Source organism: Eublepharis macularius, chromosome 4 (genome assembly GCF_028583425.1).
Source record: "Eublepharis macularius isolate TG4126 chromosome 4, MPM_Emac_v1.0, whole genome shotgun sequence".
Classification (NCBI taxonomy): Eukaryota; Metazoa; Chordata; class Lepidosauria; order Squamata; family Eublepharidae; genus Eublepharis; species Eublepharis macularius.
The window spans coordinates 94,453,559-94,478,919 of record NC_072793.1 but is presented as its reverse complement, the minus strand read 5'-3'; the positions used below and the strand labels follow the sequence as shown (position 1 = coordinate 94,478,919).

At 43.2% G+C, this 25,361-nt stretch overlaps 1 protein-coding gene across 3 annotated transcripts in view; it reads left to right on the top strand.

Annotated features, from left to right (window-relative positions):
- UBA7 (ubiquitin like modifier activating enzyme 7) overlaps positions 1 to 25,361 on the top strand; it is a 43,679-nt gene that overhangs the window by 3,783 nt on the left and 14,535 nt on the right. Inside the window, exons 4-20 of one of the 3 annotated variants that reach the window (XM_054978123.1) lie at positions 654 to 788; positions 1,656 to 1,762; positions 2,177 to 2,267; positions 2,405 to 2,549; positions 2,902 to 2,999; positions 3,309 to 3,455; positions 3,657 to 3,815; positions 7,457 to 7,567; positions 10,639 to 10,719; positions 14,919 to 15,074; positions 15,326 to 15,491; positions 17,331 to 17,527; positions 18,075 to 18,139; positions 20,306 to 20,486; positions 22,176 to 22,250; positions 22,850 to 23,039; positions 23,284 to 23,393. In XM_054978123.1, coding sequence (XP_054834098.1) covers positions 654 to 788; positions 1,656 to 1,762; positions 2,177 to 2,267; positions 2,405 to 2,549; positions 2,902 to 2,999; positions 3,309 to 3,455; positions 3,657 to 3,815; positions 7,457 to 7,567; positions 10,639 to 10,719; positions 14,919 to 15,074; positions 15,326 to 15,491; positions 17,331 to 17,527; positions 18,075 to 18,139; positions 20,306 to 20,486; positions 22,176 to 22,250; positions 22,850 to 23,039; positions 23,284 to 23,393 — 2,214 coding nt within the window. Of the gene's footprint in view, positions 1 to 653; positions 789 to 1,655; positions 1,763 to 2,176; positions 2,268 to 2,404; positions 2,589 to 2,901; positions 3,000 to 3,308; positions 3,456 to 3,656; positions 3,816 to 7,456; positions 7,568 to 10,638; positions 10,720 to 14,918; positions 15,075 to 15,325; positions 15,492 to 17,330; positions 17,528 to 18,074; positions 18,140 to 20,305; positions 20,487 to 22,175; positions 22,251 to 22,849; positions 23,040 to 23,283; positions 23,394 to 25,361 lie in introns of all 3 variants that reach the window. The other 2 variants (XM_054978122.1, XM_054978124.1) reach the window with 2 other exon arrangements.

The window sequence follows — 25,361 nt, the reverse complement described above, 5'->3', positions numbered from 1 at the left end:
AGTAAAAATGAATTCTGTCATCTAGATAAATTAATACACTTTCATATAAATAAAAAACTATGCAATGGTACTACGCATATTTCTGCTTAGTCTCCCTATGGGAAAAGTAAAGCCTAAAATTCAGCAGTGCAGTCCCAAGTAGAGTTACACCTTTCTGAGCTCATTTACTTCAGTTCATTTAGAAGGAAGTAACTTTGCTTAGGATTGTACTGCAAATCACTGAAGTCCTGTCTCTTAATCATTCCCAAGTTCCATTTTGACTCCTGAGATTTCTTTAGGCGCTGCACTGTACACTTATTATCAAGCCTATCTTTTCAGTCATAAGGGACAGAAACTTTTAAAAAAGTAAATGAACGCTGATATGTTCAAGATGCTGATTACTACTAATCCCACACTTGTATGGTGCGATCACAGAACGTAAGTAAAACCAATTTTGCTGATTCAGCAATTGGCAACCCTATTTTTTGATGGTGCATGAAGTCCAGGAATGGAGCTGTCAGTCAGATCCTCCTCAGGCAAGGTATTGAATCTGGGAAGAGGACAGGCAACAAAACAGTAAATTCTCTGTTTTCCTTAAAATTGAAAATTGTGTCTGGCATGCCTATAACAACACCAAAGTCCCCCCCCAATTCCTAACATTGCTGTCTCTCCAGTTCTACCTAACAGAGAAGGACGTGGGACAGAATCGAGCTGTGGTTTCGCAGCACCATCTTGCAGAACTGAACAGTTATGTTCCTGTGCTAGCCTATACTGAAGGGCTGTCTGAGAGCTTCTTGTCTGACTTCCAGGTAGGGACAGAGCTGTTTGTGTCATGCCATACGTCATCCTACAGCAGGAGAGAAGAAGCAGTTTTGGTGATGCTTCTGGAGGGAATCCCAGTAGCATGTGTCCTACCACTGCACCAAGCAAGGTTTGAAGCCTTCCTCCAGCCTGAAGAGCCTTTGGATGAAGAGCCACTTAAGTTAGAGGAGGGCTCCTAAGGCTGCAGGACCTCCTCCAGCCTAAGTTTGGCTGTGCATAAGTTTCTGGTGTTTACACAGGACTTCATCCAAACCCAGTGAGGGAGCTTCTGCTTCTTGCACTGCAGTTGCAATTAAGCCATGCCCAAGGGTTTCTGATAGTGGCACTTCAGGGGTGAGTTATTCTTTACAGCTAGTAACTATTTTGTTCCAAAACTACACCCCAAAATGCTTGGTCAAGATCAGTCTATTCCTCTCACATGGCAGTGGTGGGCTGGACTAGCTGTGTTATACTGTGTGGTATCAGGGCTGATTCTCCACCCAAGCCACCCAAGCAACTGCTTGAGGCAGCACAGTGAGGAGAATGCAGATGTGCTGCAGGGGCTCAGCTTTCTTGTGGCTGCTGGTGGTGTGGGAAGAGGCAGGGGGTGTGCCCTGTGCTTGTCATCACCTCCTAGATCTGTTTCACTGGAGGCTGGGTCCAAGCCAGACCAATGCTGCAAGGACTCAGCTTGCTCCCAGTCACCAACAGCACAGGAGGAAGGGATGGCCATGACTTGCTTTGTCTGTTACTGGATGTAGACACACTTTTTGAGAAGTGCCTCTGCTGTGCTGTTCCCTATGCACTTCTGCAGGCAGATGACATTTACATCCAGCCCGGTCCTATCCAGCACTAAACTATAACTTTCTCTGCAGGTTGTGGTCCTGACGAACTCACCCTTGGAGGAGCAGCTGCAAATCAGTGATTTTTGCCATGCCAACAACATTTGCTTTGTCCTTGCTGACACAAAGGGCCTGGCTGGGTATGTGCTGAGTGAATGCTGTTCTCTGCCAAGATGGGAGTGTTGTAGTAGTGGGTGCAGCAATACCCCAATAGAGAGAAATCCTCACATAGACTTCCAGTATGGTTCGGGTTGCCAACTCTGGGTTAGCAAATTCCTGAAGATTTGGGGTAGAGCCTGTGGAAGGTGGGGTTTAGGGAGAGGGAGGGACATCAGTGGGGTTTGATGCTATAGAGCCCACCCTCCAAAGCAGCTATTTCCTGCAGCAGAACTGATCTCTGTAGTCTGGAGATTAGTTGTCATTCCAGGAGATCTCCAGCCCCCTCACCTGGAGGTTGACAGGAGGTGGAGGGGCACCTTAATTGTGGTGCAGTAATAGAGAGCACCCATATAGGAAAACAGTATATTCTTTTTTGCCTTTCCTCCAAACTCTAGGCAGCTCTTCTGTGATTTTGGAGAACACTTTGTGGTATATGATGCTTCTGAAGATGAACCTGTCTCTGCTGTCATTCAGCACATAACCCAGGTAGTTAAGTTCTGCTAACTTTGCCTAGTGCATTTTGCTGTCCCTTTATTTCCTGGATCCTCTCTATATATTTCCATGGGACCATAAGCTTTTGATTCAAGAGAGTAGTCACTTTTCCTTATATGTTCTCTTCAAAGGGTAATCCTGGCATGCTGACAGTGGCCTGTGAGGATGAGCAGGGGCAAGGTCACCAGTTTGAGGATGGTGACTGGGTGACATTCAAAGAGGTTGAAGGGATGACTGAACTTAACAATCTTGAGCCCCGCTCAATCCATGTAACTGGTAACATGACTTCTGCTTCCTTCTCCACATGTTTGTATGGTCAGTTTGTGTCAACTCACAGAGAGTGGGAAGAGGGGAATAGGACTATAATAGGAAGGAAAGGTTTATGAGGGAAGACTTAGACAGAAAAGTGGTGGGGTGCTATGTGTGGATAAGGCTGCATCATTACTCTCATATCAAGATTTCAACACACAGTTCATATGTTTGGTAGATCACAATGCCTTCAGACAAAAGAAAGATGCCTGTGTTGTGTAGGATACATTAGTAGCAAAAGGGTTGTTTACTTTTATTTTACTCCAGTCATATTGACCTACTTAGAAAACATGGAGTCCTATTTGTGCTCTTTGTCTAGGACAGTACAGCTTGGAAATTGGAGACACATTTTCTTTTTCTCCTTATAAAAGTGGTGGGATCATCACCCAAGTCAAGAAACCTCAACAGCCCTCCTTTGTATGTACTAATTTCAGAACTTGAGGGATTTCAGAGGGGAGGGAAACAAGGCTACCCCTTTCACATTCAGGCCTTCACACAAGGTCTGATGGGGCCTCAGTAATCTTATCACCCTGACAGAGCTTTTTGGCTGAAGGATTCACCTGAGGCCTAAAACTCCACCAGGAAATACCAATTGGAACTATATTCTAGAGTGTGGCCCAGGTTCTCTGAGGACCCCTTACAGAAAACTGAACAAAGGAGAGAGTTTTTGAGGTTGCTGCCTTATAGGAAAGTGCATGAATTATTCATTTATCTCTGTATTGCCAGGACTCCTTGCGTGTTTCCATGACCAGTCCCAAGATCAAGACGCCTGATGCAGGGAAAGTGTCTCGGTATCACACTCTTCACATGGCTTTCTGGGCACTTCATTTATTCCAGAGCAAAATGAAGAGACTGCCTAGACCTAGGGATCAGGTAAGACCCTCTAGACTTTATCTTTCCCTCTCAGGCAGTTCATGCTCTTCTTCCAGTATGCTTCATTTTCCTAAACCCTGAGGTTTAGAGAATGTTGGCTTCCTTCTGCAGATTATGTCGTTACCTTGTCTCCAAGTAACCATTATGGTTATCCTCAGCAAGGCATCTTGCCCAGCCTCATCCATCATTATTTCTTGGCAGGCAGATGCAGAGGAGATGGTGAAGCTAGCACAGAGCCTAGCTGTGGGCCCAGAGCCACTGGTTGAGCATCTGGTACAGACATTTGCATATGGATGTTCTGGTGACCTGAGTCCTATCAGTGCCTTCATTGGAGCTGTAGCTGCTCAAGAAGTGCTGAAGGTGAGTGGGGGAAGTATGTGAAGAAACTTTACAGGCATATTTTTATTATGTTTGGAGGATATTTCCCATGATGCATCTGGGCACTAAGAAGTACCACAGGGATGGAAGTGGAATACGAAAAGGCCCCAATCCTCTATCAATATCACTGATTATGGATACTGCATTTGGTAGCTGAAGTTGTTGCTGATGTACAGGCCACTAATCCTTTTCATGTAGGCTGTCTGGGCCACAGATTGCAGCATCAGAAGAGGCCAGTGAGACCTTCTTCCCCGGGAAGAAGATAGCAATACATTAAACTGGTTCTTAAGTAACAAACAGGCCCAAACTGCCTGAGGACAGCAATTATAACTGAGTCAACAAAACATCTCTCAGGGGAGCCCAGAAAAGGCAGCTTTGTTTCCTACTTTGAAAGGCAGGTGTCCCATCTCCATGACCCACTTGCCTCTGTATCACCATTAAAGTTCAAGTTGCTGCCTGTCCTTTTTGAACCAATCAAACTGGTTTTGTTTTGGAATTACCAGACGAGGTTGTCAAATGTCAACTGATTATTTAAAACAAACAAAACTAAGCAACCAGGTTCACAATTAGACAGATTTAAACAAATACAGACATGGAGCAATTCACTTTCAGTTTTGCAAAGGCTACTTCTTCAGATTTTTGTACATATGGAACTTAAAAACTAAGATTAATTTTAGTGGCCAAACTATGATGTGTGGTATAATTCCCAGAAACATATGGAACTTGGCCAGGCTCATGTATAAGAGTCAAACTACAAAATACAGTTTCTTTCAAGGTAGGCCTGGTTTCCCCAGACCCAATTTGCTTTCCTTGCAGCTGCACAGCAGCTGTAGGGAATGGCTTGTTAACAGTCTGTGGGAGTCTGATTTGTCATGGGGCTGCAGCATGGGGGGATGAAACTCCTGCCTTCCTCCTGCGCAATATTTCCTGAGCTGAAACACCCCTGGGGAAATAACTCTTGTTAGACTTTGTCTTATGTAGTTTGGCCCTAAGGCATGCCTCAAATTGTTCCTCCATTATCAGCATGTGTACCTCAGAGTATCTTCAGGCATTCTCTGGAGTGTTTTGTGGATGGAAGTTTTTCTTCACGTTTGTCTCCAAACTGGAGCACTTTCTTTGGAACATTGACACTGTGTCATGTTTTAATTGTACTTAGATCATTCTTTTCTTGTCCTCAGTATACTCCTTTCCAAATCAGTTTTGTAACAATCTTTTTGAGAAGAGTTTATCACAGCATCTGGATGGGAAGTGTGCATTTTCACCATTGCATTGGCACCATTTTCCTTCTGCCAGCCCTTCGCAGACAAAATTTTCTTTTCCTTTTTGAGGCTCTTTTAAAAAAAAAGGTAAATGCTATAGCGATATCATGCTATTTTACTACAAAAGGAAAAAGCCCTCCAGAAGCATGAAATGGGAAAAATGCAGACAAAATTAATACAATATGGAGAATCTCCCCTGTATGGATGCAGCTTCCCCCCTGCCCCCCCGCATATGAGTGGAGTTTTTTTGCTTCTGTTTTGTAGAATGGCCACTAGATGGCACCTCAAGCTTTAGGACAGTTTTAAAGACTAATTTGTCTGATTTTTGAAGACAGGCTCGTCCCACGATCAGTTCTGTCAGCAAGCAGGACCCTCACCCAGCAGGCGTTATCAAAAGAAGGACCCCCTCAAGGGCACTCTTCTTGTTAGCGCTTGCCTGTTTGTGTCAGTGGGTGTTCTAGTGCCACATGCAGGAGAGGTCTGTTATCATTTGATCTTAAAGTTTGAGTGCTTTATGGTGAAGAGTGGAATGATTGCATTATTATGGGCCTATTTTCTCTCTCTTTTGTATGAATGGGATTGAATGTCCTGGTCTTCACATTTTGTTCCCTCACATGCCTCCTGCTGTCCAAGAGCATAGCTCAGGTCCATTAAGTGTAATTACACAGCATGAAAGCTACTATAGCACGGTGCCTAAAGCGCTTTTCTTTCATTACGATCAACTGTGAGTAAAGGGAGATTGCACATAGCGCAATACTCTTGATACATGTGGTTTATATGACTGGTGAACAGGCAATGCTTGCATTTCATAGCCTTGGTGTGTGCAAACAGATACCCTAAAAACTGGGTTTTCTGAACATTTAAACCAAAACAGAAAAATACCCATCTTACCCTGTTCATACAATATAGCAATGGCTTGCACACAGGTGATTGTAATGACTGAAAGGGGCTTCAGAAATTGACAGTGCAATCCTAAATCCCTGGTTCACATTTGCTCCAACCATTAAACTGATAGAGGTCTTTAGGCAAGACACCACTAGATCTCAGCCACAGTCCCTTAATCTGTAGCATGGGAGTGACAATACTAACCTTAGAGGTTACTGAAGTACTGTATGTGAACACTCTTAACACATTTGTGTATCTGACGAGCATTTTTAAACACTTTAACACATTTGTATATTCCTCAAGTGTTAACCCAGCGGCATTGCCACTGAAGATCCCCAAAAGGGGGCATAACTGGTGAATCTCTTGTGGCTCAGGTTAGGCAAGATCTCAGCTGTTTTCCAGAGTGGAATATCAGATTCTCGGGGGTTGTTAAAGGCCAGAATGGCAGGATGGATGGATTTCCAGCTCTTCTGTAGCACCCCAAGCCTAGCTGAGAACAGGCTAAATCTGTAACAGTATGGAAATGAGAGGCCTCTTAGCTAGCAGGGTGACGTACTGTGCAGGATCTGATGGTAAACAGAATAGAGGATGGATTGGCTTAGCAGTGTTCTTCTTCTTCTTAACTTTACCAGATGTCAGTGTGGGAAGGTTAACTTTGCCTTGCAACATCCTGTCTCTTGTTCCCAGGCTTCTCAGAAAGAGTTGGCTCCAGCTGCTTTTTTCCCGCCAGTCCAGTCTTTCCTCTTCTTTCCTACCAATCCTAACTGCATTGACCTCTGAGCTCAAGCCTGAAGCCCATATAACATTTTATTTTATATATTTTTTTATCTCCTTAGTCTTGACTTTCTGCTTGACTTTCTGTTTCAGTCAGCTCATTTATATAACAAAGGTACAAGTGGGAAACTCCTTCCCTTAGTTATAATCAGGAATCTGAGTATTCAGAACCATGAGAAGTTCATTTTTCATGGGATGATCTCAAAGCACAGGGGAGCATGAACTAGCCAGGTAACCAGTTGCATCCAACACCTGGGGATTATAATTTCTGCTCTGCTTTTCACTTGTATGCATTTTCTGGCCTCAGTTAAAAAGTTGGGGATCTCAATAGAGTTCCATGACAAATGGATGGCCAACTGGAGATGTGAAGAGTGATAAGAGTTTTACCATTCTTTTTCTTCTGTGGCAGGGCACTTGTGCCTTTTAACTGGCATATATCAGGCAGGAAATGAAAAACATAGCCCATCCTGGCATGAAGATGAAGGTATATGGAAGCTTTTCCTATTGAATTTCTGCCAGTTATATATTTGTTATAGACACAAGAGCTCTCTTAAGGAACAAAGGTGGCAAGATTTATGGTATGATTGTTCTTGGGACTTCTGGAACCCTTGAGAGAAATAGCTCCTCCCAACCAACCAACAAATAAACTACAGTTCCTTCGGAAGAATGGCTGTGTGAAATTTCCCCCCTCCCTTCTGCCTACAGGCGGCCTCTGGAAAATTCACTCCTCTCAACCAGTGGCTGTACTTTGATGCCTATGAATGCCTACCCGAGGAGGACCGTACTGCGTTGCTGACTGAGGAAGACTGTGCTCCAGTGAGGGATACATTCTTCTGTTTGTACTTTTCCATCACAGTATCTCTGGTTGGATGGGATCAGAGCTCTGTTTTTTATATATATATATATATATATATATATATATATATATATATATATATATATATATATATATTCATGCCCCCCTCCTTTATGTCAAGGGTTCTGGCAATGTACATGTTCCCATTCCCCCACCTCTGCCTTTCATTTGTCAAAGAGAGTTGGAGCCCCAAGCTGACAAGATGTGGACAGCCACATCTGTAGCTAATGTGCCTTCCCCATTCTCACAACAAGCTAATGTTGACATCAAAAGAAGCATACAAGTAAATAAGGAACCATAAAAGCCATAGCCACAAGTGGGCCTTTGAGTTATACCAGCCATCTTTTCTTAATTAAATCCATACGTTACATACTTTTAAATATATCAGACTGTGAATGAAACCTCGCATGTTGCCCAGCACAGGTCAAAGTACTGGTGCTTATCGTTGACAGCCCTAAATGGCTTGGGGTTGAGGTACCTGGACCATCTTCTCCTGAGTCCCATACAGTCCTTCCCACCAACTTAAGACCAAGCCCTGCTGTCAGTGTTCTCATCCACAGAAATGAGGCAAGTGATGAATAGGGATGAGGCTTTCTCAGTGCTTATGGAATGTCCTCCCCACTGAGGGACTCTTTACATATGTGCCAAACACATGTTTGATTGGGGAAACCCCAGTTCAGTGCACCTTAAACGTGTGATTGGCTCCTGTGCATGTGCGGAGACAGAGCAGCTTCTTTCTCTCCCTTCTACCACATGCACTTCAAGGAGTAGAGAAGGGCTGTTGGGGAGGGCTGTTTGTCTTAAGGCTAGTTCCATATGCTTTAAGACATACGGCTTTCCCTCCAGGGCCCTTCTCTGCTAGTTAAAGTGCACAGGCTAGAAAGGAGGAAATGAAGAAGCTCCTCCTGCTTCTGTGTATGCATGCCCTTTCCCCTTCGGGTCACACATTAAAAGTTGGTTGAGTTGGGGTTTCTCCCAATCAAATTCATGTTTAGCGTACGTTTAAAAAGATCCTGAGAGCTAAGCTACAAGAGACGGATTACATGAGGAGGAGCATGTGAAGGGAGTCACAATGTCAGCCGGGAAGCTGAGTTTTAAAAGAGATCAGAAGGCTTTGTCAATTTCCCCTCTTTACAGAGCCAAGGAGATTGCTCAGGTTTTTTATTTCCTCTTTGCCTCTTAGAAGGAGAGGAGAAACTGACAGAGCCTTCCAGAGGCAAAGAGGAAATTAGCAAATCCTCCAAGCAGTGATCTCCCTGGCTCTGTAGAGAGGGGGAAATTGACAAATCGTTGGATCTCACTCAGCTTCCCAGCTAACATTGCAACTCCTTTCATGAGCTCCTCATAGTGTAATTTGTCTCTTGTAGCTTGGCTCTGAGACTCTCTGTCATCTTACTTTATTGGCTTTTATGCTCCTGGAAAAAATGTTCTTGTCACCTTGGCTTTTGGATCATTTCTCATCCCCTTGGGGTCTGGTGTTTTACAACCTACCCTCTGTGGTAAATTATTTTATGCTGCAGGTTGTATTAACCATTTGCTGCTTCCCCATGGGAATTTTGCCCTGTGTGGCCAGCTGGATGCCCCAGGTCTTGTGGGGAGCTTCCACACGACATCATGGCCGTTCAGACCATGTCACACATGGCGCCTGTACCTTCTCCCTTTGAAACAATGTAGCAAACAAAACAAAACAAACCCCTTTGCTCTGGCCCAAGGTGAACTGTGTTTCCGGGGGGGGGGGGGGCTGCAGATATAGCTGCCTTGTGGATGCTCTTCCTGCAACTGATTCAGGGAGGGGGCACAGTTCAGCTCTATATTTGTTCCCCCTTTAAGCTCTTTAACCAGATTCAGTGCCCTCCATAGCTCAGCTGTGAGGAAGGGGGTAGTTGCCAGGTTTGGGGCGGGGGGTGGTGGATTTCATTGCTTTTGCACCGACAAGATGGAAGGAGGAGTAGAGACAATTTTATTCCTCCCATTCTCTAAGGTGTTCAGGGTGGCATATATGGCTTTCCCCTATTTTATCCCTGCCTAGAAGGAAGGTTAGGCAGAGAGAAGGTTACTGGTCCAACATCACCCAGTGAGCTTCATGGCTGAATAGGGATTTGAACCCAGATCTCCCAAGTCCTAATTCAACACACTAAGCATTGTTCCAATGTGATATTCATATTGTGCTTGTCTTTTTTTTTTCCTTCCTAGAGTTTAAAGCGGCCATTTATGATTGGGGAAACAGCACAGTTAATTCCCCCTTTCCAATGCTACAGTCTTGATCTATGCAGGGGTCCTCTATAGTTGCTTTTTGTAGCTCCTTTAGATGTCTGGTGATCTGATCATGGACCGTCAGCATCGTGTGTGGATTGGCCCTTATCTGTAGCATTTTGCTGTTTCCCATTAACTTACAATGACTTCCCTAGGATATATTGAGACCCCCTCAGGGTGATCTTTCTGCCTACACACAGCAAGGTTCAATTCACTACACCTCCATGCCCCCTTTATAGGTTGAATCCACCAGTCTGTTTCTGCAGATGAAAAGATTTCTGTCCAAGCAGTCTTATGTTCTCACTTTTCCTTCCCTCTACACCCCCCAGTTCCTCCCAGTGCTGTTCCTTTGGGTCCCCTGCCCCTCCCCTTCAGCAGCATTTTGTTGGGCATTTCAGGCTGCAGTGGGGAGGGGCAGGGAGTGCAAAATTCGCACTAGTGAAAATCCTTCCATCTGCAAAATATTCAGGTGGATCCAAGCCAATGTATGGACTGGGCAGACAAGTGGGTAACCAAACCAGTCTCATCCTGCCATATCTCGTTCCATGGTGGACTTTTCCTGGTAGATAATTTCTGTCAAAGTTGGTCCCTTTAGGCTGCTAGATAGCTTCTCTCTCTTTTTGTTTCTAGATTGAGCTCCTGTTCAAAAGAAGTTCAAATTATGAACTGTTAGAGATGGTAGTGATTGCCCCCTTAAAATTGCATTAGCCTCCTGCTGTCCCCTCTTTGGAGCCTTCCTTTTGGATCCCTAACACCTGCCATCTCTCCTCTCTGACAGCATGGCAGCCGCTATGATGGGCAAATTGCTGTTTTTGGTGCTGACTTCCAGGAGCGTCTTGGGAAACAGAAATATTTTGTGGTGAGTTGGGCAGGCTGGATGTGGGATCAGGGTGTATTCATGAAGATGAAGCAGAGGTCCCAAACTAAGGAGGGCGGATGTTTAGTATAGATGTTACTTATACAGGTTAGGTCTGTAAAAATGGGGCCGGAGGAAAGATGAGGGCCAAGCAGGTAATACTGCATTAGGAAACTGAGAGGAACTGTTTGAGAAAGTAGGGCTGTGGTAGTAAATGCAACCCACATAATCAGAAAGTTGGGAGGATCCAGTGAATTATATAGTCTAGCTCTTTGCCGTAAAGCAAGACATACAATAACTCGATAAATGTCACTGACTAAAAGATCCCCCAGTCCACATCCTTCTTAGGTAACTTGGGGCCAAGCTAGACGTGCAGGTTTTTAAAGAGTTATATGGGTAGAGACAATTTTATTCCACCCCTTCTCCAAGGAGTTCGAGGTGGCACTGGTTGCCGTGGTCTGGGGGGTTGAGGCCTATTTTGTGCCTTCCGTTTCTCAGTTTGTTATGATCACTGCCTATTTCTCTATAGGGAGGCACTCTATTAATGTTAATAGCTTGCACAGAAATCCATAAGTCTTTTGAATGACCTGCAGGTGTCTAATTTTTTTGCAACTATATTTGCATTCGATTGTTTCCTTCGCTGGGCAGAAGATAGTTTATTCATTTGGGTAATGATGACATGAGAGTGGACTGATGTTTCCCTTAACTTTAGTGTCTTATTTTTCCAATGCTTTATGATGAAGGGAGTGCTGACTGCACTAGAAGATGAATAGTGATTTTTTTGTATGATGAGTAACTGATTCAGATCTGCTCTGCAGCTGTTACTGGCATTTCTTTGTAAATATAACATTTGCTTGCACAATTGCCAATGAGGAGACCTGAAAGTATTTCATCCTAAAGTGTAGCAAATTTTTAAAAGTGGAGCCCAGATTTTATTTCCACAAAATAAAACTGCTCGGATTATTGTGTAAATGGCAATTACAGTGGTCAATAAAGTTTATATCCAAGGGTGTCACCACCTCCAGTTCTAGCATACATAAGTTTTATGGGAAATTTGGCATGGATTCCAAAGAATCTTTGTTCTGTCTTTAAGAAAGTGGTCTTTGTGGCTTTATGGGAGATTTAGAATTGGGCAGGCAGTATCAGTAAAGGCTCTTGGGTTTGAAAAGTAGAGCTTCTCCCACCTGTATGCATACATACCTCAGTTCAAATATTGGAGTAAAAATAAAGCAATTTCACTGTATTTATTAAAAACCCCTCAAATTTACATCACATTTCTTGAATTGCTTAATCTGCTTTTAGTGTAGCATTCTAGTCTTCTGGGTGCAGAATTTGGAATTTTTTGGCACAGGTATAAAAAACAACAACCCCTATTATATCTAATTACTGCATAAACTCTAATTTGATTCAACATTTGCTGTGGGTTTTTTTCCCTGCAATGCTTTGATAACCTTCCCTAAAGTTTCAGAACACATTCATTGTTAGGCCCAGACATGCATAATTTACATTCTTGAAATGTATCTTACAGTACAGTCCAAGGCAGAGTTCCACCCTTCTAAGTCCACTGAAGTCTGCTTTGAATTGCACTGTGTTGATTTTTCAGCACCAGTCTATGCATGTTTATTCTGAAGTAATTCCACTGAGACCATATTCCAAATAGCAGTGCTGTCTTGGATTGTAATAACTGCATGAATAACTTATAGCAGAGAATTCAAATGAGAATTAAAATGTCTTTGTCAAACAATTGTACTCCAACGTTTTCCCTGTTGTCCTCTCATCTTTTTCAGATGTGGTTTGTGGGGATTATTTTTAACTTTGTTTATTTATATCCCACCTTTCTTCCCCAATGAGGACCACAAGCTGCTCACATCATTCTCTCCTCCATTTTATCCTCACAACAATCCTGTGAGGTAGGTGAGGCTGATGAGGTGTAACTGGTCCAAGGTCATCTAATAAGCTTTGAAAAGAAAAACGTTGAAAATAATCACAATGCTAGTCAAAATGGAAAGACAAAGTGCTACTGAAGCACCTGGGAGATGGAGCAGTAAGGTTGTTGATAATGCCCCAACATTTTCTGGTTTTACAGCCAATTAAAAATTCCTTGAAGTGCTGATTGGATTAGGACTTTACATTTTTATATATAGCAGAGAAGGGGGGGCATAAATCGGGTCAGGACTGCAGAATTTATATGCTGTCCTCTGACTATTACTGACTGGGGATATAACATCTCTAGGCAGCCATGTTGTATCATGACCATGGGAGAAGGACTTAAGCCACTCTCTTCCCAGTGCTACATTCCAGATCCAAATTGGAAGGTGTCTGTTTATGAAAATATAAATAAATGGGAACGTTGATCAGGACTATCCAATATCACTTCTAGCTGAATTTTAAGCAACGGAAAAATTGACTAGCCCAAAATACTCTCCTGCTTTCTTCTGGTGCGTAGAGAAATCTTTCTCTGCTTTCAAATCTAGCAGTTTCTGGAGGGTTGTTTCTTGGTCTTTCTTTGTCCCCCCCCCCTTCACTCTTTAATGCCCCATACACCAAGCTAAGTTAAACATTTTCCCAATCAGTCAACAATCATTTTTGTTTGTGCATGTTTTTCAGCTCCACAGTGCATTCAAGTGAAGTGGCGATACTGACAGATCAATTTTTAAAAAGAGTGAATGGTGGGATCGCTGTTCCTAATCAGACCAGGAAATGATTAATAAAAAGATTGACTGCAAAGCTGCCAGTTGCTGGGAGGAAACAGTTCCATCCCTTTGCACTAGGTGGAACTTACTGGTGAATAAATGTGTTTTCAGCACCATTCTGTAGTAACTCTGCAGAGGATTGCACTGTAAGAAACTCTCTTAGAATGCAGTTTTCTGAGAACTGAATGGGGGATACAGAACTACGTTTTTCAGTGCAGAACCAAAGTTATAACTCCTGCAGATTAAGGAAGTATATTCATCAAAATGTGGGTGTGAATAGTTCAATGGGATTTACTTCTTATTGCCATTGCAGAGGATTGCCATTTTAGTGCTTCTTAACTGCTGTGGATTTTTTTCCCACGTGAAGTTCATGTGTGTGCTCTTAAGCAGCACATTTTCCCCCTTAGATTTCTGGTTCAAAGTTCCTCACAGGTCACTTCTTGTGTAGGTGAGAGCTTGGTGAGGTCGGTAGTGTGTAACAGGCAGCATGCTGCTGAGTCATATACTGGTAATCCTGGACTCCACAGAAGTTTCAAAAAGGTTTGGAAGATAGTTGATTTATAAGATAAAAGAGGGTTGGGTTGATATTACATCCTGGTTTTACTCCTTTTTCTTGTTTGAACGTCTCACATGGTTCTTTATGTGTTATACGCAGTCAATGAATTAGCACATAGATTGGTCATAGATGCAGAGGAGTTAGCCGTGTTAGTCTGTGGTAGCAAAATCAAAAAGAGTCCAGTAGCACCTTTAAGACTAACCAATTTTATTGTAGCATAAGCTTTCAAGAATCAAGTTCTCTTCGTCAGATGCATGATAGATTGGATGAGCTTGTAGGTTTTCCTTCCAGTTCTTGTTTTGTTACAAATTAAGGCTTAGTTCAGAGGGCCAGATGGAATCAAAAGTGTATTTAGAAGATAAATGTTTTCCTTTCTCAGTTGTTTGCTAATGAGCATCTGTAGTATAAAATGCGTTCAGTGATTCATTTTTCACAAAGAGAGTCCTTAGTTTGTTGTTTGTTATAATGTTTGCTCAATTCTGCTCCCTAAAGTACATTATTAATCTGTTGAGGTTAGTGGTTTTCTGATGGTGTTTCTTATGTCTACACCAGCCTCTGTAATTTCACTAGAGAATGCTCCATCCTGATTTTGGGCTTCTTTGAATGTAAGATTTTTCCTCCATGTGGAGAAATACAAGTAGAAATCATCATGTTAGAACTGAACGGCTGTGTAAATTTCCCAGGAAAGAGATGCAATTGAAGACTATAGGAATCTAGTTTCCTATTTGTAAATCATTCCTGAAAAGTTCATGTGTATGTTTCAGTTCTGAATAATGGTTTTCTACATATATATTTTCATGGGCACCAATCCAGTAGATTCACATCTTATACCAGAAACAGCCACATAACTTGGAAGTGTCTCCTGTCCCCTTATCCCTCACCCTACCTCAAGAGTTCAGGATTACATCCAAAGTGTTGTAGGTCTTGTATCAATCTTATTGCCACTTCCTCAGGTGGGAGCTGGTGCTATTGGCTGTGAGCTGTTGAAGAACTTTGCAATGATTGGCTTGGCTGCTGGTAAGGGTGGGAACATCACTGTCACAGACATGGACACCATTGAATATTCCAACCTCAACCGTCAGTTCCTCTTTCGAGCACAGGATGTGTCTGTAAGTTTTACAGAGATGATGGTGAGAGGTTTGGGGAATGTGTGTGTGGAGGGGGGGGCACAATTTGACCAAGCAGTGCGTCTCAAGGAATATTTAAAAACCCATTCACAATGCTGAAAAGGAGAATATAGGCTCTGATATGGCTGTCCTCCTGCCACCATGGCTAATGACTTTGGATGATAACCAAATGGACCATTTTTTGTTGATTTCTAATCTTTCTTCACCTAATAATAACCTCTTTGTCCCTGTAGCTGCTGAAGTCAGAAGTGGCAGCAGCTGCCATAAAGCTCATAAATCCCTCTATCAATGTAACAGCTGAGCAAAATCAGGTTGGGCCTGACACTGAGTGCTACTATGGAGATGAATTCTTCCTTGGTTTGGATGGTGTAGCCACTGCCCTGGACAGCCTGCAAGCCAGTGAGTGTTCCAGAAGAAATGCCAGTAGTTGTCCCTCTCTATGCCATGTTCAGAATGAAATATGTAAAGTGGATTTCTTTGGGGGCATTGGTCTAATATGAATAATATTTTGCTTAGTGTTGTGAAATGTTTTCAAACCACTTCACAGACATTATTTCAGTTTTAACAGGTCTTTGGCTTTTTAAAGCATGTGCTAGGGTGGTGACGAGGAAGGAAAGATGGAATACTTTAAAAAAGGACAATCCAGGGAAGCAGTCGTGACAAGGATAGAGAACTGTGTCAATATGGATGCTCACCTTTTGAGTAACTGGAAGCTCTGTCCACCCCATGCACACTCTTATGTCTGGGTCACTAACAGAAACTGTTGCATATATTTTTGATATAACATTGTGGGTGAAAAAGACAGCTATATATTCATTTAATGTAGATCCCATCTTCTTTTGTTGTGGAACTCCATTAGGTTCCCAGGAAGATTTCCATTCAGCACTGACCAGACCCAGACCTCTTTAGCGTCAGGAAAGCTGTTGTAGTGTGTGCCTTCCAGCTATACGCTGGGACTCAGGGCATAACCTTGTGAAGGGAGCGAAAGAAGAGCATTGTAGGATGACCATTCACTGGGTGCAAGACAGATTTTGATGGGCAGCTTTTTGCTGGCCACCTGGTGCCTCTTGGATGGAAAGTTAATTTTTTCCTGGAGGACAGGAACAATTCACAAAGGGCTATATGGTTGGCTCTCAATGAGAAGGTCTGTGGCTGCATGACAGAGAATCTGTTTTGCATGCAGAAGGTCCCAGGTTCAATCCACACATCTCCAGTTAAAATGACCAAATCTGGAAGAGCTCTGATTGAGACCTTGGAGACCCACTGCCAGTTAGAGTAGACAATACTGGTCCAATAGACCAGTGGTCTGATTCAGTATAAGGCAGCTTCATTTCTTCATGTGAATCCTATGCATGTTTACTTGGAAGTCTGTCCTACTAGGGATTTAGGTTCTTCTACTAAAAGCATTGGATTGCTGTTGATTTATATTAGCACCAGGAGCAAGAGAGTGCCAGCAAGGCCTCCTCAAGGGGCAAGAAAGTTTGAATAAGCAGGGTGTCCTCAACCAAATCTAAAGTCCTGGTGTATGTTGCAAATGCAGATCCAGAAAATACACACAGTGCTAATAAATGGGGTGTCACATTTGCCATGTAGACTATGAGCTCTGAGCCAGGAAGCCCTTGATCAAATCTTAGCTCAGTCATGAACTCTACTAGGTGGCCTTAGGAAGCTGCTTCCACACCGTTTCAGTCCTCACCTGTGCTATGAAGATAATAATACTGGCCAATGCCATGGGACTGTTGTAAAGGTATTGTCTGTGCTTTGAAAACATAGGGGAAATGTTAGGCAGCTAGGAAGCATCATTGTTAATCAGTAATAGGCATTATAAAATGTTGTATCAAAGCACAAATTATGTCATCCAAATACACACTTGGCAAGACCTCTGTGGCATCTCCAGCTTGGCATACGAGTTGTGAGTCCAAGCTTGGTATTTCCTAATGGGAACGAGGCTCAGAAGATACCTATGGGAAAAAAGCCTTTGATCCATTTGGATAGGACGATGTAGGATGCTGGATGCTGTTCATGGACTCTCTTCCTCTCATCCTTACTTACTGGTAGGATACAATCCAATCTGCCACCTTCTGCGGAAAGTCCATAACGACTATTCAGATAATGCCATTACTGTTCCATTTCCCTTCTTACCACAATGTTTTTTGTTCCAGGTTCAGGGGGAGGCAATGACAGCAGGGATCTGCAAAAGGAGCTGCATCCCTGATAACTTATCTTCTTTCCCTGCAGGAGCATATGTGGGTAAACAGTGCACAAAATACCTCAAGCCTCTGCTTGATTCTGGAACGCAAGGCACTAGGGGGAATGTTCAGGTCTATGTGCCCTTTCTGACGGAGTCATATGGCTATGCCATGGATCAAGATGAGGAAGAGTACCCTCTTTGCACCCTGCGCTACTTTCCCACTACCATCCAGCACACATTACAGGTAGAGTGCTCTTCTTATCCACAGTTCTCCATGATTTCACCGGCTGGTCAGTCCTACAGTGCCTGCCCTCCGAGACTCTCCCCTAGCTGATCCATCCTTGAAAAGGGAAAGCTGTTGACTGTGTCCCCTCTTGGTTCCTTGCCTGGCCCCTTGGCTTCACTTACCCTTTGTAGGCAGCTGCACTAGGACTGGGATTGTCAGCCCTGTTGACAGCAGGAAATGGGGACCAGCTGTTTCCCCTACTAGCTGAGCCAGCTCCTTCACCTTGTGCAGAACTTCAGCTGCTACTTCTCTATCTGTGGCAGGGAAGGAAAAGAGAACACATCCCCTGTACTTGTCTACTCCAAGGGAAGGAGGATGATAGGGTCACTGTCACACTGAACCCATTACATGGTGTCAGAAGGAGCTCTACAATTATGGGATGTCCTTTTTGTGAGGCCTTCTATGTCTCCCAGCTAGATTCAGTGGGAGGCAAGAGGTACTGATAAGAGATCTTCTAGTAAAGTCCAAGTAGCCACTGACAATGTTGTTTTTCTCTTCCTTGCAGTGGGCCCGAAATCAGTTTGAGGGTCTGTTCAGGAAGAGAGCAGAGACCGTCAACAAATTCCTGCAGTAAGCATCAGGCAGAATGTTGATTATGGGATTGTAGTTAAAAGAAATCTTGAAAGGCAATGATAATAAGAATAAGGCGGATTTTTACAAGATGCTAGTGGCTGGGCTGTAGCAGAAACTGTGGTTTATTCATAAACTTACCTTGGATAGGAAGAGGAGTATTTTTGGGGGGCAGGCTCTGCTCACACCTCCATGAGCATGAGACGATGCCATGTCTTAGTAATCCAACATGAGATTCGCTGGCCTTTAAAACAGGTATGATTCCTGCTTGAGTCCAGTCATGGCCAGAGAGGCATTTGCCTTAAAAAAAAAAAGAGTATTATTAATTTTTTCCAACAATAAAAACAACAGTTTAAACAACCAACAAAACCATAACAATATATAGTAACTAGAACTGGAGCAGATTTAAACTGATGGAATCTAAATATAATTAACTATATAGCAATAATAGCAATGATACCATCTATGGAACAGGAAGTGCCCTAGCATAACAATTGCTTTAAATACAAGTCTTCTAGTTTTACAGAATAAAGGAGTCAATTGGATAAGCTTTGCCTGGATATATATTCAAATCAGCCATATAATTCAATACTGCCTTCCCCATCTCTACTGGTTTGGTGTTCTACACTACTGTGGTGTAGAGGACCTAGTGTTATATCGGACCAGAGGGACTTGGGTTTGAGTCCCTGTGCAACCACAGAGTTCATTGGGTCATCTTGGGCCCAACAGTGTTTCCAGGTTTTCTGTGAGGATACACTGAGACAACCTCCATGTACTCTCTTCCTGGGAGGCTGGGTGGGATCAGTGAATACACTCCACAAAATACAAAAATCCACCTGCCATTGCCTCTTCATTCTACACTGTGCCTTGTCTGATCCAAAGTTCATACCTAATTCTGTCATGTTAATCCCTTCATTTGGCTGCAGAGATGATGGGGACAATTCCCACTGTGGTAGCTTTCAACTTTTGGTGAGCAGTCACACATGTGAGGTTACTGACCTGACCCCTAAGGAGGGACTACATTATAGTCTCAACCTAACCTACCTCATGGGAGAATTGTGTGAATAAATAGAGGAAAAGAGAACAATGTTAAGCCAGTTTGGGTCCCCATTGGGGAGAAATGCTAATGAAGTAAACAAACAAAAAGGCAAAATGCTTGCTCCAATGCTTCTGTTTTATCAGAACACAGCCATTGGTGCTGTGAGTTAAAGGGATAGACTGACACAGCAGAAAAAGCACTGTTTAATTCATTCCCTTCGTTTTTTTTCCTGGTGAATATCACCACCTAGCTGCTTTAAACCCCTTTGGGGACAGCTTACAGGTACTGGGAAAGAGATTTTTAAGTGGTGGGGAAAGTGCAAATAGCACCACCCTCGCAACCAGTCTTCCTTTTTCAATTGCAACGGAATCCTGTGCTGCTTACCCAAACTATTCAAGATGGGTAGCCATGTTAGTCTGTCTGTAGCAGTAGAAAAGAGCAAGAGTCCAGTAGCACCTATAAGACTAACAAAATTAGTGGTAGGGTATGAGCTTTCGTGAACCACAACTCACTTCTTCAGATACAGCTAGAATGTGAGTCCATCTGTCCTTTTATCTTGGAGAGTGGAGTGATGACAGAAGCCGAGTGAGCTGTGGCTCACGAAAGCTCATACCCCACCTTTATGATAACATTCCATTACAAAATTATTGGGAAAAATAATCACAAAACTAAGTAGTAGTGTAGTTCTGTCTTTAGACTCTACTTATTTTGGCTGAAATTCTAATATGCCTTCAGAGGATTGCACAGCCTTTATTGTGATTGCCCCAAGACTTGGATGGAGTCTGGTTGTATTTCTGTCTCATGGCTATCAGTAAGAAATGTAAAACCCATTTGTATGGGCTAACTTTTGAAGGCTAGAATAATTTAGGATTAACAATGTATTGTTTATAATTAAGCTGTCTTCCCAGCATAACTAGGATTGTTTGGTGCAATTTTTATATTCATTTTCTAAAATTATTTATTTAGTTTTATTGCTGTACTGGACAGCAGAGTCCCTTCTCTAGTCTGCCACTGACAAAGCATACACTGCACAAGAACACAAGGTACTTTGTGGCACCTTCATGTTACTTGACTTGTTATTTTGGCTGACACAGACTAACCCAGCTATTCCTGGACTCTGTTCACAGGGATCCCAGCTTCCCAGAGACCCAAGAAGTGGAGGCTCTGGAGATGTTAGAGCTAGTACTAGACAGCCTCCAGAAGAAGCCGCGAAGCTGGAGGGACTGCGTTGCCTGGGCCCGGAGGCTTTGGGAGCAACTTTTCTCTCATGATATTCAGCAGCTGCGACACAACTTCCCTCCTGAACACGTGAGGCATGAATGCACCTTCTGTGTAGACCATGCCTTGGTTCCTTGTCCATTGCATTTCCCAGCATTCCATGCCTTTCTCTGTTGCCATTGTTTAGTGCTGGCTCTGAGAACTGGGGTCCAGCTGTCTGGAACCAAACATAGGCACTCTTGATGACAGCCATTTAATGTGATATGTTAAAATTGAGTGATGCTCTTCCCGCTGCCCATCTTTCATCCAAGCATGCATTTTGCTGTTGTCGTCTTCCACCCACTGATAATTCATTCCAGCCTTATCGGTCTTTCTCCTCCAGAGTTGGCCATTGACCTCTAAACCCACTGCTTCTCATTTTTGGTGGAATCACAACCCCTAATGAGATGGTTGTAAAACTTCTCATGGAGTGGCTCTAATTGGTTTTCATATAACTGTTTGAAACCTTGTACCATGCAACAAGCCATTGGAGACTAGAAATGACTGGCTGTGTGCACAGTGAGAGCAGTATAATTTTTGTAGCTGTGGCAGTTCTCAAACTGCATTTATTCTCCCAGTTATATGCCTCTCAGCAGCAACTGTGGAATCACAATCACAACTACTTGCTGTGTGATGGCAAAAAAATACGTTCCTAAGTAATGGCAGGTTTTCAGATATTCACCACCACTCCCTGACTTGGAACGTATACCTTGATTCCACTGCAGACCACCTACTTCTCACAACACCAGGCTCTTTGGGGCTCTTTGAAAGTCATTGGTCTTGCATGAGCAGAAAGCTTAGCATCAGAGGAACATAAAACTCCATGGCAAAGGACTACCTTCACAGCAGATGAAGAGAAGCATGTGTGGAAACAAATACAGGCTCCAAGCCAGTGCATGCTTGTGACATTGCTTCCACAATTGCTGTTTAGATGGGTGAGTAAAACAGTATGTGCTGTGCAGCGGACTGGGAGCTGCCACAAGTGCAATGCTTCAAGAAAGGCTGGGCTAGTTCTTACAGATTTCTCCTGTGTGTTTATACAGATCTTGGGTAGTGCCAGGAATTCCTATAGCAGCTAAACAGAACCAAGTTCCTTCTCTGTTGGTTGTTGTGGATTTTCTGGGCTGTATAGCCATGGTCTCGCCAAGACCATGGCTATACAGCCCAGAAAATCCACAACAACCATCGTTCTCTGGCCGTGAAAGCCTTCGACAATACATCCCTTTCTGTTGCTCTCTGTTTCAAGACCTCAGTGGTGATAATACCACAGGTTCCACTGCACATCCTCAAGATGCTGAGGCAATTGCTCCCTCCCATTCTGAATTGGTGTTCTTCCCTTTGGCTCTTAAGTATAATGCAACAGTCACCCTGCGTACCTAATGCAACAGTCACCCTGTCCAGCAGCAATAGTCACTTGTGATAGTCTTGTCAAAGAACATTACAACTTAACATGAGTGCCTCAGAGGAGCTGGATAATGCTTTGGGGATATGAATAACGTGATGTTAGTGCTTCTGTGTCTGAACTCTGGAAAACTAGATGTGTATGCTGCTATGTTCTTTCTTGGCCCTTGACCTCTTTTCTCTTCCTTGACTGCACACTCACAGTCCCGTTTCCAGCACTTCACAGTGCAGAGATTTCTGGCCTTATTCCAGCCCTTGGTCAGCCAAGTTTCCTTCCTTGCACTTCTTTCCTCCATCCTGTGTTGCTTCCTGACTGATCCTGTCTGCCTTTATCCCCAGGAGACAATCTCTGGACTTCCTTTCTGGTCAGGACTCAAGCGATGCCCCAAGAAGCTGGATTTTAATTTCAGCAATGTAAGGAACTCAGCTTGGTAGTAGAAGATTTTGTAATAGGACATAGATTGTTCAATGAGTGGGGAATACCCAAGGAGAAATCAAGACAAGTGACTCGCTGGGTTGACCACTTGCTAGACTTAATTTTAAACAAAGGGAGAAAATGTGCCTTTTTATTTTTGTTGCATGAACAGGGGTAATCTGCCCCCCCTAACTCTCATTTTTCAAATATATCTTATAATAAATAACACAAGCTTGTTTTCCTGTTGGCAGGAGAAAAATTAGCTTGGATTTTCTTCTTTCAGTTTGGTATGTTGAGCTGTCCCTAAATGTATGGACAAGTGTATGGTGTAGAACCTTGGGGTGCAAACCAGTCTAAATTTCAGCCAGTCCCACATGTGATATGTGAAAGCCTGAATCCTCCATCTGCCATGATTCAGTTCTTAATTTGGTTGTAGACTTCATACTTTCTTACGTTTACTTGACTGTGTAGGAGAGGAGGATATTCTTAGCCAAGATGGGAAGGAAGGGCAATCAATAGAGGTTGTGGGGAGCAAGAAGAAGAAGCGTTAGGGAAGGAAGAGCTGTCCCTGCTGAATCTACCCTCCATGTTTTTACAGACTACCCATAGGACCTTCCTGTTGGTGGCCAGCCACCTCTTTGCTCAGATGTACAGGCTGAATGTGAGTGAGAGCAATGCTGCCACTAGCCAGGTCCTCCTTGACTTGCAACTCCCACCTTTCCAGCTGCGAAATGGAGTGCACATCTTTGTCACTGACCAAGAGATGCAGAGGTCTCAGGGAACAGTTGGTAAGAAGTTCAGGAGATCTTCTACAGGGCAGAGAACATAACAGTTCTAATAAGCCCTTAGAGCACTCTGCTGACCCATGTCAAAATTATGAGTGACTGCTTGCCAGACATAATTGGATTTCAAACATGAGATTCCACTTTAATCTCTTGAACAAAAGACTTGAAACAAGTAGATGTTTTTTCTCCCTTCATTGCTCATAAGATCTTGCATTACTACTGGACTGTGTCTCCAACTATCTTGCAGACAAAATGAGGCTGGCAGAGTTGAGGCAGGACTTGGCAAGTCTAAGGCGACAGCTGGAGGAACAAGGAACACTCCTCTCCTGTCTTATGGAGCCCATTCATTTTGAAAAGGTACTGAACACACTTGTATGATTCTTTCTTGCTTTGTATTTCCCTATGGACTCCAGGGTTCCAAAGAAGGAGGATATTATTCACTGGTGGATAGTGAGCAGAAAGTGTAGCGGTGTGGAGTCAAACTAGACAGTTTGACTTCACACAGCTACAGTCAGATATAAATTTCAGATTCTTGAGGCCATAAAGGGAAGGAAGAGGAAGTTTAATTTTTCCACCTTTACATGGTTTCACCTGTTCAGCCTGCCCTTCCCTGTGCTGGTGGTATTTATTTAGATATTTATACTCCACCTTTCTCCCCAATAGGGACCCAAAGCAGTTTACCTCATTCTCCTCTCCTCCCTTTAACCTCAGAACAGCCCTGTGAGGTAGGTTAGGCTGAGAGAGTGACTGGTCCAAGGTCAACCAGTGAACAACAATGGCAGAGGGTGGATTTGAAACTGGCTGTCTCATATCCTAGACATACTAATTCTGAAAAAAGAAGAACACTGATATCATCTTAAGGACCACTAAAAATGTGCAAAGGGCTCATTTGCATAAGCATATGAGGGAGGAGTTAAATTCTGCCTTCCTCCCATACCACTCTGAGCCAAACAAGGTCCCCTCAGGGCTCCTATTAGCATTTTAAAAATTCTTGGAGGATCCAATCACAGTTCTAGAAGCCTCGTGTCTCTTTTGACCTGTGGAATACATTCAGCCTTACGTTTAAGCCAGGGAAACACCAGCTGTTGGAGTGGGCTGTGATTTTAATTTAGATTTAATGGTTGATCTTTTAGTATGTTGTAGCAGAGAAGCTTGTTTTATTTAGCTATGGCGACACTGGTAGGTGCATATTTTTCATATGTAATGTAGGATTGGGAACTGGTCCATTTCTGCTCTGCAGCTGCTGTTACTGAAGTTTTTTGTGCACACTGAGCACTTGGTCTGCCAGGCTGCAGATGTGATGTGGGAATCTTGAGGGTATTTATATTCCAGTATGTCTTCAGCTGCCAGAACTGAGGTCCAGATTTTGGTTAAGGTGGAATATTTTCCATATACTGAAGTTTCAGTTGAAAGATGCTGTCAAACAACCCTATTAGAATTTTTATTTGTAGGTGATGTTAGGTTGCTTTGACCTTTTAAGACTGAGTTGTGTGTGTGTGTTTTGTCTATGGGTGATGTTTAGAAACTACATATTGTTACAAGTTCCTCATATTTAAGAATTTGTTCTGGTCTCTCCTGAATACATTTGGCACAATCCAGCCAGTGTTAACAACCTTAAGTTCCACTGATTTAAATGAAAGGCATACTTAACAGTGCCATCCTAAGCAGAGTAGCACCCTTATAAACCCATAGACTTCAGTTAGGGGAGGGGCTGTGGCTCAGCAGAAGAGCCTCTTCTTTGCATGCAGAAGGCCCCAGGTTCAATCTCCAGCATCTCCACTTAAAAGGACCAGGCCGTAGGTGATGTGAAAGGCCTCCACCTAAGATCCTGGACAGCTGCTGCCAGTCTGAATAGACAATACTGACCCTGATGGACAAATAGTCTGGCTCAGTATAAGGCAGCTTCATGTGTGTAACTTTGTATTTTACCTTAATACTCCCACTGAAATCCATGGGATTTAAAAGTGCTTAATTTTGGGTAGACTCTGCCTGTTGCTTGTTGAGGCGGTTTGCTAAGAATCTAGTTGAGCAGAAATCTCATGAACTACCCCAAAATTTCTCATTCTGTACCAGACCTAAAACTGCCCCTTTTATGTGAAGTAGGTTATTATTAGAGAGGGTATGTGTGTGTCCAACTGGCTCTTTCACTGATGAAAAGGGGAGGAAGGGTCCCCTTTGATCACCTAAAAAGATTATGCTGGGAATAATGGGATCTGCTTGGACAAACGCCATGTAAGTGAGACGGTACTTTTTATATGAAGGGGAATTGGATGAGAATAAAAAGTTTGGATGAGAAGAAGTAAAAAGTAAAAAGCATTGACGACC